Source organism: Apium graveolens, chromosome 1 (assembly GCF_009905375.1).
Source record: "Apium graveolens cultivar Ventura chromosome 1, ASM990537v1, whole genome shotgun sequence".
NCBI lineage: Eukaryota > Viridiplantae > Streptophyta > Magnoliopsida > Apiales > Apiaceae > Apium > Apium graveolens.
In genome coordinates, this window is record NC_133647.1 from 201706063 (window position 1) to 201722515 (window position 16453).

The 16453-nt window shown below is 35.7% G+C and overlaps 3 protein-coding genes across 3 annotated transcripts; 1 reads left to right on the forward strand and 2 right to left on the reverse strand.

Annotated features, from left to right (window-relative positions):
• The first annotated feature begins 242 nt into the window (after nt 1-242).
• Nucleotides 243-2469, forward strand: LOC141678745 (high mobility group B protein 7-like). Its single transcript, XM_074485121.1, has 8 exons — nt 243-448; nt 1086-1168; nt 1315-1354; nt 1443-1571; nt 1674-1731; nt 1818-1862; nt 1947-2036; nt 2118-2469. Exons 1-8 carry the CDS (start codon nt 336-338, stop codon nt 2214-2216), a joined length of 657 nt encoding a protein of 218 aa, XP_074341222.1. The 5' UTR covers nt 243-335; the 3' UTR covers nt 2217-2469.
• Nucleotides 2470-2538: 69 nt separating this feature from the next.
• Nucleotides 2539-4723, reverse strand: LOC141678736 (uncharacterized). Its single transcript, XM_074485112.1, has one exon. The coding sequence runs from the start codon at nt 4444-4446 to the stop codon at nt 2701-2703; it is 1746 nt and encodes a 581-aa protein (XP_074341213.1). The 5' UTR covers nt 4447-4723; the 3' UTR covers nt 2539-2700.
• Nucleotides 4724-5943: 1220 nt separating this feature from the next.
• Nucleotides 5944-13711, reverse strand: LOC141678751 (uncharacterized). The gene is made up of 10 exons (XM_074485130.1): nt 13430-13711; nt 10837-11059; nt 10504-10590; nt 10174-10343; nt 9096-9238; nt 8770-8947; nt 8092-8686; nt 7530-7642; nt 6781-7024; nt 5944-6333 (listed from the first exon to the last, which is right to left on the reverse strand). Exons 1-10 carry the CDS (start codon nt 13594-13596, stop codon nt 6109-6111), a joined length of 2145 nt encoding a protein of 714 aa, XP_074341231.1. The 5' UTR covers nt 13597-13711; the 3' UTR covers nt 5944-6108.
• Between the last annotated feature and the right edge of the window lie 2742 nt (nt 13712-16453).

Here is a 16453-nt window from a genome sequence, read left to right on the forward strand (position 1 = left end):
AATTTTGTAGGGCGGGCCAAGGCCCATCCAAATGAGCCCAAACTGTAATTTCTAGCTCCTCATATTCGCGCTTCTTTATTCAACCCTAGTATTAAATCGTAACCGTCCATTCCAAATCGTACGGTTAATAACAGTGACAGCTCATCGATCCCAGTGTATCAGTTCAAAGTAGCGCCAACACGAAAAATCAAAAAGACCGCCAATTAATTCAGACTGCTATAGTTATATACCCACCCACACAAATTGGCTCTACACATCACAGAATAGCATTTGTATCAAATTTGCGAGAGAGAGAGAGAACGAGAGAGATTGAGAGAGAGTGAGAGAGGAGAGAAATGGCGGGAGGAAAATCAGCGAAGAGTTCGAGTGTGAGTACGGTGAGGAAGAGAGTGGAGGCGCAAGCTGCTTCTCTCAAACGTGCTAGAGATGGAAGCGCTTTTGTGAGATGGTAATATGTGTGCGTGTGTGTATGTTTTGGAGATTTTGATGTTTGTTGTTGTGTTTTGTTTGGAGTTAATTTGATAATTTTGAAATGAAATTGAATTTGTGATTTGGTACTTTTTAATGTGTTTTTGGTGATTTTGATGTTTTGCATTTTTAAATTTCTCGCTGTTGATTTTGATTTCGATCTGGAAATTATATTGAATTTGTGATTACTCTCTCTCTCTCTCTCTCTCTCTCTCCCCTCTCTCTCTCTCTCTCTCCCCTCTATCTCTCTCCCCTCTCTCTCTCTCTCCCCTCTCTCTCTCTCTCTCCCCTCTCTCTCTCTCTCTCCCCTCTCTCTCTCTCCCCCCCCTCTCTCTCTCCCCCCTCTCTCTCCCTCTCTCCCTCTCTCTCTCTCTCTCTCTCCCCCCCCTCTCCTTGTGGAAGTATTGGAGCTTTATTCTGTTTAGATCTAACTTGATGTTGATTTTAATGTGGAAATGATATCAAATTTGCGACTTAGTAATATACCTGCATATGTCAAAATTATTGTATATCTGTCGAGCATTTGATATTTTATACTTTTGTATATTGTTTAGACCTAATTTGATATTGATTTCAATCCAAAAATGTTATTGAACTTGTGATTTGTACCTTAATAGTGAGGAATGCAATAAGGATGTTGCTGCAGCATTGATTGGAATGCATAGTTGCAGTACTGAGGCCAAATTGAAGACTAATCTCGGTAAATATTTATACTATGAGTGGTTGTCAGTTTAATTGCTGTTTACAATTTGATATAACACATATGTATTTGTTCAATTGTTTTTGTGTTAATATTGTAGTTGTGAAGTGTTTGATTTATCGTTTATCTTTGTGATTTTTGAACAGAGTCTCTTGTTGTTGAAAGTCAGGCTGAGGCTATTAAGAAGTAATTCTGCTAACTTTTTCTTATGAAATTGGTTAGGCTTTTGCAGTTTTGTTGTTTGGCTGATGTTTATTTGTTGTAAATGTAACAGGAAACCTAAAACTGAATCAACAGCAGCTAAGGAGAGGAAGCCTAAAGACCCGAAGAAGGTTAAAGAGCCGAAGAAGCCTAAAGATTCAAATAAGCCTAAGCGCCACACCACTGCCTTCTTTATTTTTATGTAAATATATACAATTTGACAGTTATTTATGTGTTTGTAGGTTTGTTAGTTGTATTGTTTTGGAATTGGGATATGTATTAATTAGAGTAATGTTTGATACAGGGAGGATTTCAGGAAAACATACAAGGAAGAGCATCCCGATAACAAGAGTGTTGCAGTGGTATGCTTATTTTTATAATTTATGTGAATAAAAAACCTTGTTTGAGTTGTTTTTGGTTGTTGAATGTTTGTTTATTCTGGATTTAGGTTGCGAAGGAAGGTGGTGAGAAATGGAAATCATTGACTGATGAAGTGAGTGGTGATATAAAATTTGTTTTGTAGCTGACTTGAATGTTTGCATATGTATGGAAGAGCTAAAGTTGTTTATTTCTGTAGGAGAAAAAGGTGTATGTTGATAAAGCAGCTGAGAGGAAGGCTGAGTATGAGAGGAATTTGAAGGAGCAAAATGATGAAGCAGAAGATAAAGTAAATTTTAATTTATGATGAGCTAGTGTGACAACAATTAACGTTTTGTGTTGTTAAAGAATTGTTGTGATTTGACTGCAGGAGGGAGAGAACCCTGATGAAGGTGAAAAAGAGGATGTGAAGGTGGATGAAGGTGAAAACGAGGATGCGAAAGCGGAGACAGTAGAGGATGATGAATAGAAGTGTGCTGCTTTGTGTTCATAGATGCATTGTCCCTCTTCAACTGTTAAGACAAATTGCTAGGTGTTATCAAATGATGTAAATTTTTGGATCTCGGAGCAATGTTTAGTAACAAGTTTCAGTGATGTAGCCATTTCTGTTCCTTTATATTAAATTCTGCTGGTTACTACTGAAATCATAAAATTTGAATTTGAAAATTGTAATGCTATGTGTTATGGTTCCTCTTAAATTTTATACTTGTGGTTTCTTGTGATTTACCTTCTTTGTTTCAAGAATACTCCAATTTATGCCATTTTTGCTAGTTAGAATAAACAGATATACATGTAATTTATTTGTTCATTTACATTGACAAGAAGGAAAAATGTAAGCTACTTGATTGGCCTCGATTAATTCTTAAATGCTCACATGAAGTAATGAGCATAATGTCTACTTCCTTTGAACCTAGCCAGTCGACCCATCAATTTATTGCCTTATCTCAAATTTTCTATGCCTTGCATGGTGACAATGGCTTTCCACATAAGCACAGATTATGGCCATAAGCGGTTGAAGGGAATGTATTGAATGGCCTTCCTTGTGGAATCATGCCACATAATTTGTTTGCCCTGAAGTTTGCATGACTTAGTTTCTCGATATCTAGCAAGCTTACTGGAATTTTTCCTACAAGTGCATTGATGGACAGATCCAACCATTGCAACTTGAGCAACAACCCTAAGCTTGCAGGTATCATGCCTGTTACTTGATTTCTCGAAATGTCTAACCTCTCAAGTGTAACTAGGTTTGAGATAGAATTAGGAATTTCGCCAGTAATCTTGTTGCTCCCTATGTTGAGCAATGTCAAACTTGAGCCTTCGGAGAATTCAGGAAGACTCCCTGAAATTTCATTGTTTGTCAAGTCAATAGTTTGCATAGAGTTGCTTATCCTGTTCAAGATACTTGAAAGAGACCCATATAGTTGATTGGAATTGAGATCAAGAGAGGTAAGTCCTGTTGGCAATGTAATCATAGAAAGGTCAGACTTTAGTTGATTGTTTGACAACTTGGCCTTGTGCAAGCGGGACATTTTTGTGAAGAAATATGAAATCCCATCAGTGAAATGGTTTTCGGATAGATCGATGGAGGTCAAGGAATTTGGTTGTGTGAAGACTGGGAGCGTTCCATTAAGGTTGCATCCGGCTAAATTGACATCAGAGAGTTCTCTGCTCCTAATCCATACGGGAACTGTCCCTAAGTTAAGCTTGTTGTATGACAAATCTATTGACAACAAAGAAGGAAGGCCTTTGTCAAAGGCACTAGGCACAGGATCTGAAAGTGCATTTCCTGAGAAGTTGAGGTACCATAGGTTCTGTAGCTGTGATAAAGTTTCCGGAATTTGACCACTAAGCTGGTTCAAGCTCAGTGACAAACTGGTAAGAGTCTTTAGATGCCCAATTTCATCCGGGATCTTCCCAGTGAATTGATTATGGCTTAGAGACAAGTCTGAAAGACTTGCTAGACTGCCTAAAGAGCTTGGAATTTCACCTGATAACTGATTGTTGGAAAAATCAAGGAAAGTCAGATTTTTGAGCTGGCCTATGTAAAGTGGGATGAACCCAGATAAGGAATTGTGACTAAGATCAAGATACTGTAACCTAAGAAGATTCTTAAATGTGGCTGGGATAGGACCTTCAAGGAAGTTTCTCGCCAACGTAAGCTGGACAATGTTTCTTAAATTCCCAATGGTTGTAGGAATAGGACCAGATAAACGATTGCCACTTAATGATATTGCCATAAGAAAGGGCAACTGGCCTAAACTTAAAGGAATGTTGCCCTCAAGTACATTGTCTTCCAAGACTAGTTGTGTGAGGCGTGTAAGATTCGAGAAGCTTTCAGGAATGCTTCCTCCAATTCTTTTCATCCCACTGATAATCATCACTTCCAAGAACCTCAAATCACCCAGAGAAGAAGAAAGACTGCCCTTCATGAAAATTGAAATATCCCTCTCTGGCCTCTGCAATTGCAGCTGTGTCACTCTTCCTGTTTTCGGGTTGCATTGAATCCCTTCCCAACCTCCATCACAGCAATCCTGACCTATCCATGAGGCTAGAATCCCAGTTGTGTCCTTAAAGATAACGGCTTTTAAACCGAGAAGTGCAGCTCTGTCAATGCCTGAGCATGCTGGTGATTCTTGCAAAGTAAGATGAATGGATGAAAGAATAATCAAGAACTTCAAAACCCACATCAGAACCTGCATTCTAGATTATAGGCAAGCAGTTGTATCTGCAAACTTTATGAAATAATGAAATAAGTTAAGAACTGAAGTGGGATCTGACAATGAACAATAAAAAAGTACTGATAATACACTAACTAATTAACTATGGTGTCAGATAATATATAAAAAGAAATGAAGAAAAGGTACAGAAAAGAAGAGATGGGTTTTTGTTCCTTCACTTAGACAAGAAGGTATAATGATGAAAAGATGGTGGTGAATGGTGAATATATGAATTGTGACAGAGAAGAACAATGATATGCATTCAAACTTTGAGTGTCTGTTCTATATAGCAACAGAGTTTAACTATAAACAAACAAAAATAGGGTGAATTTTTAGTAGATTCACAAGGTTAAAAACTGATTTACGAGGACTGTGAATTTATTTCGAACGTTGGAGTGCTTACCCTAGTTCAAACTTACTTCAACTTGTTATCAGAACATTAATCTTAGTTGTTGGCGTGGTCCATGGCCTACAATTCCTGGCCATCATATTTAATCTTTACAGCAATCAGATGTTAATTTATGGCTGTTAGATTTTGATTGGGGGTCTTCACCTTTCAACATGACATGTTGTATCATATTGCTTTATACCCTGGACGATAAAAACTCGCCTATTTTGTGGTGCGGTTTGGACGGTTTGATAAACAACCCTGTCAACCATTTCTACTTTATTTAACAAAATCGCCTCAAAGGAGTCGTGAATTTGTAATTTTCCTTGCTCCGAACAAATCACTTTCAAGTTCAGCTCAATATTATCGACTGTTGAATGTCATAATCACTAGTGCACTTTGGTAGTCCTTTTTTTTTAACTCTCGAAGATAAAAAAACTCACATTTCGCGGTGTGGTGCGGACGGTTTTCATGGTTTGATGAACCGTGCTGTCAGCCATTCTAGCGAAATCGCCTCAAAGATAACAAATCTCTTTCGGGTTCAGGTCAATAATGTAGACTGTTGAATGGCATAATTTGTGGTGCATTTTGGTAGTCTTTTTAGAATAACCCATCTCTTATGTTTGAGCTTTTCGGCTCAGAAGATATAGAGGAAGGCTAAGAACATAATGAGCAAGGCCCTCTTATGTATGTGCAATGAGCTGTCCGACGATTATTAATTTTGACAATGCCCAACTGCTATAAGAAAGAAGCATTGAACTAGTACCTCTCGAGCTATCTACCGACACGATCAATAATCAAACTGACCAACTTTACTTTCAAGTATCCAGCTATCATCTAGTTTACAACAGTACAATTTGGTGATTGCATAACTAAACCTTAGATTTCTTGTCGGCTCTAAAATAACAATTCTGTAAAGAGCAAGACTATAACAATTATTATATCGCTTATCGCATGAGAAATGATTAAGAAACCACTGAATGTTAGACCGATTTTCTATATACAAGGATCTTTTGTTTGTCACTAATCACTTGTTAGATGATTAGTACTCTATGGCTTAACTATCGTTTTAAATTATAATCGAATCGAGGTCTAAAAATTTAAACTTAACACCTAAAATACAAAAATGTGTGAGAAAAGCCAAGACAGTAGTTTATGAATGAATTGTATATCTACATATTGTAATGTTTGTGGAACTTTTTCTGAGGGAGGGAATTCACATTAGAAATAAAAAATGTCTGCACAGATACCATTGTTTACTTGATTTTCTTGTCGTCTGATTTTATTAACTGAACCGGGGCTGCAGGTATACTGTACCACCACTCCCGCATGCGCCTCGCCCATTGGTCGCTGCTATCCTTTCTCAGGGGCATTTCCCTTGTATATGCTTCATAGAACGCCAGTAGAATCAGATATTTTACAGGTACAAATGCAAATACCACTGCCATAATGACTAGCGATATGGCAGTTCTGTCTGTCGCCTAGGAAACATGATAAAAAAACAGTATATACTTAGTTCAAGTAGAAAAACATAAAGATATGAGAAATAAAAGTAAGAACAAATTCAGAAAACTAAAAATAAAAGGTGAAATATAACGTGGAAAGTGGAAATGGAAAGGCCTCAAGTCATATTAGTATTGTTCTTTCCAAATTTAAAATCAATGCATGATCATGTCAGCATTGCCACTAATTGCTGGAATGCAATATCCCAAAACCTATTCTTCCTGACAACTTCTGATCAATGCCAGAAGAATTCAGTTATCTGTTTCTTGCATCTTTCTACCTCTGTTCTTTTATAATTTAGGCAGAACTATATTATTGCAATTCATCATCTTAATTCCATGAAAGTTCTGGATCTTGTAGCAAGGGTATTTCAGTAAAAATATAATAGATGGATTCATTATGATCAAGTCTGTGTGGGTTAATACCTGTGGAAGTGCAGCAAAGAGAAGAGCTCTAACTTTAAGAAGAACTACGTTTCCAGCTTGTATTAGAGCTTCAAGTTCAATTATAGCTTCCTGTAACGCCAAGAGCTGCTCCACTGCATTTCGATATGGGGGAGCTGTAATGTTGAAGGCTTCCAAAGGCTTTCCGTAGTTGGCAAACCTATTACAACCCATCATAATTGCAACAAATAGGAAGACAGACGGCAACATATACTTCATCCATCCCCTGCAAACCATTATAGAAGATTCAGTATTTCACTCTGTCCCTTTGTAAAAATTGGGGAACAAAGAATACGAAAACCCACTTATGGCAAATTAGTGTATCAATCATGCAAGTAAATATGCTAATTTTTATAATAAATAATAAATCCACATATTTAATCATTCATATAATTATATCTGTTACAACAAAATAGTGGCCGGATTAGTTTAGAGAAGCTCAGCTCTCACTGGTACTGCAAAATGTTAATATATTACTTGCAAAGGAAGACCGCGAGCCATTCTCCCTACAGGTTTCAAAAATATTTTAGTAGATTTATGGAGTTTATTCTTCAAGCCTAGCTTCGCTGCAAATAATTATATAGACTCACTACTTCACCGTGTTGCTTATAAGTGCATGAAATGTAAATAAATATGAGCACTAAAGACTAAACCTTTTGTCTAATATATATGGGCATTCTTTTACCAACACATAATAACATTCAGTAGAAAAGATTAACTTAAAAATTTACCCAAGTATGACAAAGCTGACCAACACCAGAAATGCTGTTGATTTTGAAGGTTCTTCCCAGGAAGCAAGTCTTTGTAGACGGTTAAATGATTCAATGAGTGGGAAAAGCAGCTCCTATACAAAAATAAATGATATATGATACTGCAAACAATTTTCAATACAAAATGTTCCACAACTGCATTGTATAGCATTCAAGTAAAAGCCAATGAAATTTCAGATACAACAAAAAATTTAAACAAGTATAACTCTCAAAAGTTTTCGATATGCTGTAGCGGTGTGGAAAGCCTATTTCTTGATTTAAGCTGTTGCTGTAGCAGAGTGGAAAGCCTCTTTCTTGATTTAATCTGGGATACACTTCAACATATTACAATGCTTCACTATCATTAATTAAATTACATCGCAACTTGACCAGAAACCCAGTCTAACAAGGAAACAGAAACACAAGTGCTTGGACTAGTTTTGACAGAACATATATACAATTTTTTTGGTTAAGTATTTAACAGAAGATATTGGTTGGAGGCCAACAATCAAATTATTGAAGTGATATTTAATGAAATAATTACCTGCATGATTGCTATATTTGTATCAATACCCTCCACTTTCACTTGGTCGACAGTTGCTCGTGCAGCTTCAGCCCTTCCCGTGTCCTGTTTTGATTGCTTTACTGCCATCTCTAGAGGATTTATCTCACCAACGCAAACATCTCCAACTTGCTGCATTTCTTCTTCATTAATGCTAACCTCATTTTCTAATACAATTCCATGTCTGCAAAGTGTTAAATAGGATATTGGGTGTCTCAGTTGCCTATTACCACGTGGAGATTTGACAGAATCACGTTGAGAGGAGCTATCATCCAACAATGACAAACGACTTGAAAGAGTTTGCAATATTGTGTATCCTCCCGGAAGACTTTCAGTCAAGTTAAAACAAAGTAAGCTCTTGTAGTTGGACGGGAAGTTCTGAAATGCTTCTTTTACTGCCCGATAGCGAAGAATACCAAGTGCTGCTCTTGCAAGTGCTTCCGATTTTTGAATCTTTTTCAGATTATACATCCTGATGAACTTATGAGCATTCAGGATCTCTAGAATGATATCCAACCAATAGTCCCGCCGTGAACTTCCTTTGAATTCAGTAAATTCAAAATAAACAGGCTCTGTGCTGTATAAGATTAAAAAAAATAGGACATCAGGATTTTTACACAATCTAAAAAAACAAGCACAGGACGAAACTACATAACATACATTGATGTAGACTTGTACATCACTGCCTTATCATACAGACGAGCACCCAGCGGTCCTGTTAGATCAGGCTTTATAACCTGCTTCATGTCAGCAGCTAATTCGAATTTTACTGCTTTATCATAGATTCCAACTCCCATAGACTCAAAGTACATAGCGTTATTGGTCAATGTCAGACGGCCTGCCAAGAAGAAGCAAATTTAGACTAGAGTCAGAATCCAGATATAAATTGCACAAACTAGCAACCAGATTCAGGAAATGAGTAATTAGCAAGCATATTTATCAAATTTAAGGAATGAGATTGGATTTTCAAGGAGGACAGTGACTACCAGGCCATCCAGAGATTCCAATATGCTGAAAAATTGGTTGCGTGGGAACTGTGCCATCTATATCTAAAACAATCTCGCCCTCGGAAAGCTGAAGGTTGGATGCTGACGAAGATGAATTTACATTAGCAGCAGATTTGATCACCCTGCAGTATACATCCATAAACAATGATTATAGAATTATAATGGGTAGCAAAAACTTACATAATTTTCTCTTGTTCATTCACAATAAAGGAGTTCGAATTAAGAGATCTAAATTATGAGAATTATTATTAATATTTACTTAGGAAGTCAAGATGATCAGATTTATTCTATACATAGGTGTCATCTTAAAAAAACAGAACAGTTTTGACAACGTAGACACATGGTCCAAATTCAGACTGGACGGAATGAATGATACTGACTATCTCAAACCGCAGTGCAGCGGTATCTCCGTCGCTTCCTTTGCGGGATGTTGGGTGTTCGAACTGTGTTTAATTATCAAATAAAAACTACACAGACACCAACTCTGTTATGTGTCACCAAAAACTCAATGAGCCACACTTAGTAAGGGAGTATTGACATGACATGACTAAACAATAAAATTATGCTTTTGGTCAAGTCACCATATCTTGAAACCACATGGTTAGCCAGCTTAACAAACTCATCCAATTTTTTTCATTGCATAAATGGATCAACAGTGCATAACCCCAGTAACACACATCCTGTTACATCTAGGACAAGATAATGGGCAATGGGCAAATGATATATTTTTACTAATGGACAAAAAAATATACTTCCAGTAAAGTCACATAAATCAATCCACATACATGATTATACAGTTTCAATGGTATTAATATCAGAAGCCATTGCTTAAAGGTCAATACGTGACCCTATTTGCTGGTTCTCATTTCTCAAGCACACTTACATGAAACATACTTCTTGTTATTGATGAAATATTCATAGTAGCACACGTATATTTTAGGCATGCAGTGATCAAGAGTATAAATAGGTAAAATTATTTGATAATTTACTGGAAGTTGAAGTCGACCATAAAAAATTATTATTATCAAGTGTTTACTTAATTATTATACATCCTTACTTTTCCAGGCTGCGAAGGTACTTGTCGTAGATAATAAAATGAAGTTTGTGTTCTGAAGACAATGTCAGTACATCAAAGAGATTGTGAACAGTGATTACATCTGCAATAACTGTACATGCAGGAGCAATTCGTGCAAAAGCTTCCAACCCTACAGTTTTATTGTCATCAACCTGAAAAGGAGAATTAAGACAATGATAAAACAGAAGGTCCTTGGAAACTACACTAACTGTAATAGAAATCTCAATATAGCAATCACTTGACTTTAAACAGATGATGTCGATACATTTCCTTATTGACCACAGTATGAGAGTATAATGGAAATGAGATAACCTGAGCAGCCATATTTGTTGAAGTAGAATAAAAAAGTGACCACCCCTCCTCATCCTCCACTTCCTGGTTACTGCGAGAAGCAGTTTCCTGTAGTTTCCACACGGAGGAAGATAAAAATAGTTATATAACATTGGTCAATTCACATTCTCTTTTAGACCTTTACTCTTGTCAGATACTGAAATTAATACCTAACAATAACGCAGTACCAATAAAAACCAACATATTTGGCCTAAACATAATAAGTACTAGCCACGTAACGTAATGCAAGACAACTAATAATGCTCAGAAGTTAGAAGTTGAGATAACAAGTGTGGTGTGATTTACGATATTTACTTCATTCTCAGCACTTGGCCCTTCCCATGCAAGCATCATATCAAATGTTAGGCGACGGAAGTTTTTGTCAGCCAAATAATCTGGACGCCTAGTCATCGTGTTCAAAGCTTGATATGAACAGAACTCTAATAAACTTCTAGCATACCCCAAAGATCCCTTGATGATATTAGGGTGTTCAGTGTCAAAACAGTGCTGCAACTCTTCAGTTGGTTTATGAAGGAGCCTGCAAGTCAACAAATTCAAATGTGTACATTCAATAAAACTTAGGAAATGATATTTGAAAAGATACTGTTGTAGTCTATATATATTAAATCTAGTTCTAGCTATTCTCTGGGTCCTTCTGCAAGGTAAGAAGACAATGTGGTATGCATTAGCCAATAAATCATGCAAGTCTTTTGTTTGAGTTCACGAGAGAGAGGCTATTACACATTCATAACCTTCAAATTTGACACCTTAGTTTTGTGGCACTTCTACATTTTGATCTAAACCTCTTGGAATTGGACTATAAAATAACCTCAAACGGTCAACTGATTCAATAGGTTCTTGTACTGACCAAAAATTAATTGTTCTGTAATTCCGGGACCCTTTCTTTGCTAATAAGTCTGGAGAATTAAGAGATAGCCTACTGTGGAAGGCACATCCCCCACCCCCACCCCCTTCCCCATCACAAGGTCATAGGTTCTAACCCCTAATCCCCTTCCTTTCTGTTATTTTTTTTTTAAATTTAACGTACCACAAAAAATGACAACTTTTAGCATATACCTATTGTATCTGTACCCCCAAACTTATTAAAGCTCTTCTACTATTTAAGGGAGTCAAATCCAAGCGTATGAGGAGATGATAAATGTCTTTTTAGTTGAAAACTGATTACTCTGGTCATTTGATACATTTTAACAGAAAAGGGTTAATGGGACCACTTCAAATAATTTAGATCTGTAGTATGTTGAATACGAAACTTATAAGTTTTCAGAGCTTAAGAACATCCTCATTTAAAAGGTATATTAGGGAAAAATGTCCATGGATTTATGTGATAGTGAGGGTGTTCCTTAGGAGTTCTTATATCCTAAGTGGGAATTTAGAAAAAAATCCCTCCACGCATGCTCCCACAAGAAAAACAACCTCAAAGACAAGTAGTGTTTTATAATTGTTCGTGTTCATTACTTGGTAAAGTTTGACACATAGTGTCCTTAATAACCTTGGTAACTTAACACCATCAGATCCATACTCATCATCAAAAAAAATTTATTGCTACAATCAAGTAAGGATCCGTAAGTATGTCATTTTGTACGTTATGAACCCCAAACTTTTTTCATAGTTAAAACAAACCTGAACTAAGTAGTTTGAACAGATAACGTCAGGGGATCTAGGCTGAATTTGTGCACTGCAAAGTAGTCATTTTACATATTCTGATGCTTTAGAATCACTTCTGAGCTAATGACTCAGTATCGATGGCAAAGTCCAACCAAATTGGCCAATGCAAATTGCAAGGCCAACTTGTTCAAAATGTATAGTTCGGGGTTAACCAAATTAAGTATTTAGGGTTCCTAGGATAAATCACATATTCAGGGTCTATCTGTGCACTCATTCAGCAAAGGATAAGTGAGGATAGTTGTGCTAGCAAGAATAGAAAGTGCACATCTAAGGATGATATATTTATGGTGGTTAGCTCAATCCTCGGAAGTCAGACGTAATGAGCATAAATACACCCTGAACAGTAACTGAAGGGGGTTCCAGCAAATTCTAAAGATTGGGGATCCAGGCAATGTGAGATTCATATATATGAAACTTATTTGTATACATAGCATACACTATATATGCAAAGAACTCATCCACACACACTTCAATCATTATACACAGTCCTCTCCAAAAATGTGTTACATGCTAAAGGCAGCCAGGACCATTTTTCTCTTCAGACATGTGTTACATGCTAAAGACAACCTATATCATTCTCTTCACTAATCCAGCCTTTCTTTCTCAAAAAATTCTAAAACCGATGGACGGTTCCTTAACTAACATCCTCATTGTGGCATTTTGGGAGAAGGGAGGTGAAAGGAAGTACGAGTTAGATATCATCATGATTAATCTATCTAAAAACTCATGATCAAAATTTTATTAACGTTATTACTAAATCAAGCAAGACCATTGGCGTGTTTCGTACTCCTTGCGTTTCTTTGCAGTAATTGAATGGGAGGTTGTAAATAGAAGTAAATTTATAGAACAAGCAAAAGAACATGAGACGAATCTATGAATAATATATAAATTTGTAATTCAGGAAAAGTTATAAATTGTGCTACAAAGTACAATGCTGCAATAGTCAAATTCACTAGAAATTCTATATCTAACAATACAAGAAAAGTAAACTAAACAATGCATCAGATTTATAACATAAATGCACAGTAAAGAAAAAATAACATAGCAAGTAAATATATAAATGGGTAAGCAAGAAGAGAGAGAGAGAAAGTGAGAGAGAGATACTTGGAGCAGAGAGAGAGAGAGGAGGGGGGAGAGAGATACTTGGAGCAGGAAGAGAGAGAGAGAGAGAGAGAGAGAGAGAGAGAGAGAGAGAGAGAGAGGAGAGGGGAGAGAGAGATACTTAGAGCAGGAAGAGATGACTGAATTAGCAATAGGAGAGAGAAAAGGCAAAGGGGCAGCTTGAGAATCAACAACATCATCTTCAGTATTGTTGAAAAAAGATTTAAAGAAAGTTAAGCTGTCTTTCTTGATAGTGGAAGCAGACCCTGGAGACACAATTGGATCCATTATATCACCTTAAAAATCCGATCTTTATGTGAACCAGATGGCTCTTACAGACAAGAAAGTGGTGTTTTATGTTCTTGAAGACTTGAACTGAGGAGTTGTCAAGATGATATTTTTATGACAAAAGGAGGAAACTTTACTTGGAAATATATAATACTTTATACTTGTAATAAAATATTTCGTATTGTTTGGTTACAAAACATTTTACCATATGGTTGTTCTAGAGTGTGGTGCAAAGTTTCCGACTCCCCTTATCAAAATGTCATTTTTAAGCCATAAAAGACCTAAAATGTCACTTTTGAAAATAATGGTTCAAAATATCATTTCATAACATCACTTCGTTTTACGTTTTATTTTTTAATGTAAAATGGTACATGGTTTTCCGTTTTGATACTTTATTTTTTTAAATTTTTTTATAATGTGCAAAACGTTAGTTGAAGTAACGTTTTGGCTCAAAACGGTACATCATATAGCGTTTTGGCTCAAAACGGTACATCATATAGCGTTTTTGCACTCAAAACGGTACATCATATAGCGTTTTGTGCCAAAACGTTATTTTATCTAACATTTTGCGTATAAAAAAAATTTAAAATGTCAAAACGTTACACGAAGTTTCGTTTTAAGTTCCATTTTACATAAACGTTAAATGATATATCATTTTGAAGTGACATTTATGATCATTTGACATTTAGGCCTATATGTACACATGCACTTTATTGTCCAAATGTAAAAATGAAAATTACAAATCAAAATAACGATTGATTTGTAAATTTGTAATATTATGTTTACTGGTTTTGAATAACATTTTGATGACAGACATTCATGGAATAAAAATTTGTTCAAAACTCATGTTTTATTAATGATATATACTTTTAAATTAAAGATAAATAAGCAATAAGTTATTTATTTAAGATATTTGAGAAAACTATAAGACAATACAAATTTTAAGTTTCATTTGTATAAAGAGTTCAGGAAGCATGTAAAATTAAAATAATCGGTCATTGGTATTTTCGTAAATTAAACAAAAATTAAAATAATTTGTCATTGGTATTTTCGTAAATTAAACAAATTAATTGTAAAATTTCAAACACATTCCTACTCCTGTAATTTTTTTTCTAAAATTTACACATAATTATTAAACAAGTTTTTTGCCGGTCTAACCTCATTTCTCTTAATCTCACTAATTATCATCACTTCCAACAGCCCTGACACTTGTGAAAATATTTTTTACCCTTTACTTTTTTCTACCTTTACTTTCTTTTTTTGTAATCTTCAAAAAAAAACAATACTCTTCACATTCGTAATGAAGAAGTATGTCCCTCTAGTCTTTGCACATCATGAATCAAAGATGGAGCCGGGAGAGTATGAGCCGATTCAGCTCAAATTTCAGATAAAACCAAAATTATAATCATATATTTTCGATTTTTAAAATTAAAAATTGAAATCGTAACCATATCTGCAACACTGCACTGATAAAATGTTTACTAAAATCAAAGCACAAAGCATTTCCTGACATTAATTTAACATAATGCATTGATTATAACCAACAATGTGTGTTACCTTACTCCCGAAAGAAGATAGGCCACCAAGCTAACTTAACAGCAACAGTTAGTGCCGTTACATTTAAACATTACCGATTGTGTTGTAGTTTATAGTTAGAAGAATATAAATCGTATATTTATTTATTGATTTTTTCAAAATTTATATAAATTATTATATTATATTAATTATTTAAATAATCGATTCACTTCGGTTTTTTCGGTTCGGCTTTAACTAACAACCGGAACCGGACCCATGAAATCGTTTCGGTTTATAATTTTTCGAATTCAGTTCTGGCTCGATTTTTATCTGCTCGATTTTTACCGATTTTTATCGGTTTCGGTTATTTTTCGGTTTTTTTGCTTACCCCTGGAGCAATCCTTGCCTATCCAGGAGGTTAAAATTCCATTACTTCCTGACCATGCTGGCTATTCTTGCAAAGAAAGGTGAGTAGATGAAAGTATGAGCAACAACTTGAAACCCATATCAAAACCTGCATTCTAGGGAATGGCCATCAATTGTATCTGAATATTTTAGATTCTTATTGAGGGTCTTCACCTTTTATTGCGACCAAGTTGTCCAACATTCCTTTACACTCCCAATGGATCCACTAGCATTTGGGCATCACCACATTGTGGGAGACTAATTTCCTCCTAAGTTCGATGGAATGCCTTTGTATCTGACATGCATAATAATGATGTCTTTCTTAAGTGGCCCATGACCAATGTTTGAGCTTTTCGGCTCAAAACTCAAAAGATTTAGAGGAACGCTAAGAACATAATGAGCAAGCCCCTCTAATTTTTGTCCGGTAAGCTGTGACAACGATTATAAATTATTTGACAGTGCCCAACTTCTATCAGAAGAATGCATTTGACTAGTAACTCTTGACTCTTGAATATCTACCAACATAAGCTACATTCAAACTCACCAACTTCAATTTCAAGCATCCACCTATCATATGGTTTACACCAGTAATTGCATAACCTAACCTTAGATTACTTGTCGCCTCTGCAAGAAAATCGTGTAAAGAGCAAGATCATAACACTTATTAAATCAGGCGAGAAATGATCAAGAACCTAATAGCTACTAGTACTATTTCAGTTATTACCATCTGAGTATCTTTTCTTAAGTTTTTTCAGCAATCATTCAGCAATCGATGAGTGAAATGTACATCTTTAACATATCATGTTTCTAGAATTTTGTTAACGGAGAAAATTCACATTAGAATCACAAATGTCTGCAGAAGTACTCTTGTTTACTTGGTTTTCTTGTCATCAGGTTTAATTACATTAACCGGTGCTGCAGGAATACTGTACCACCA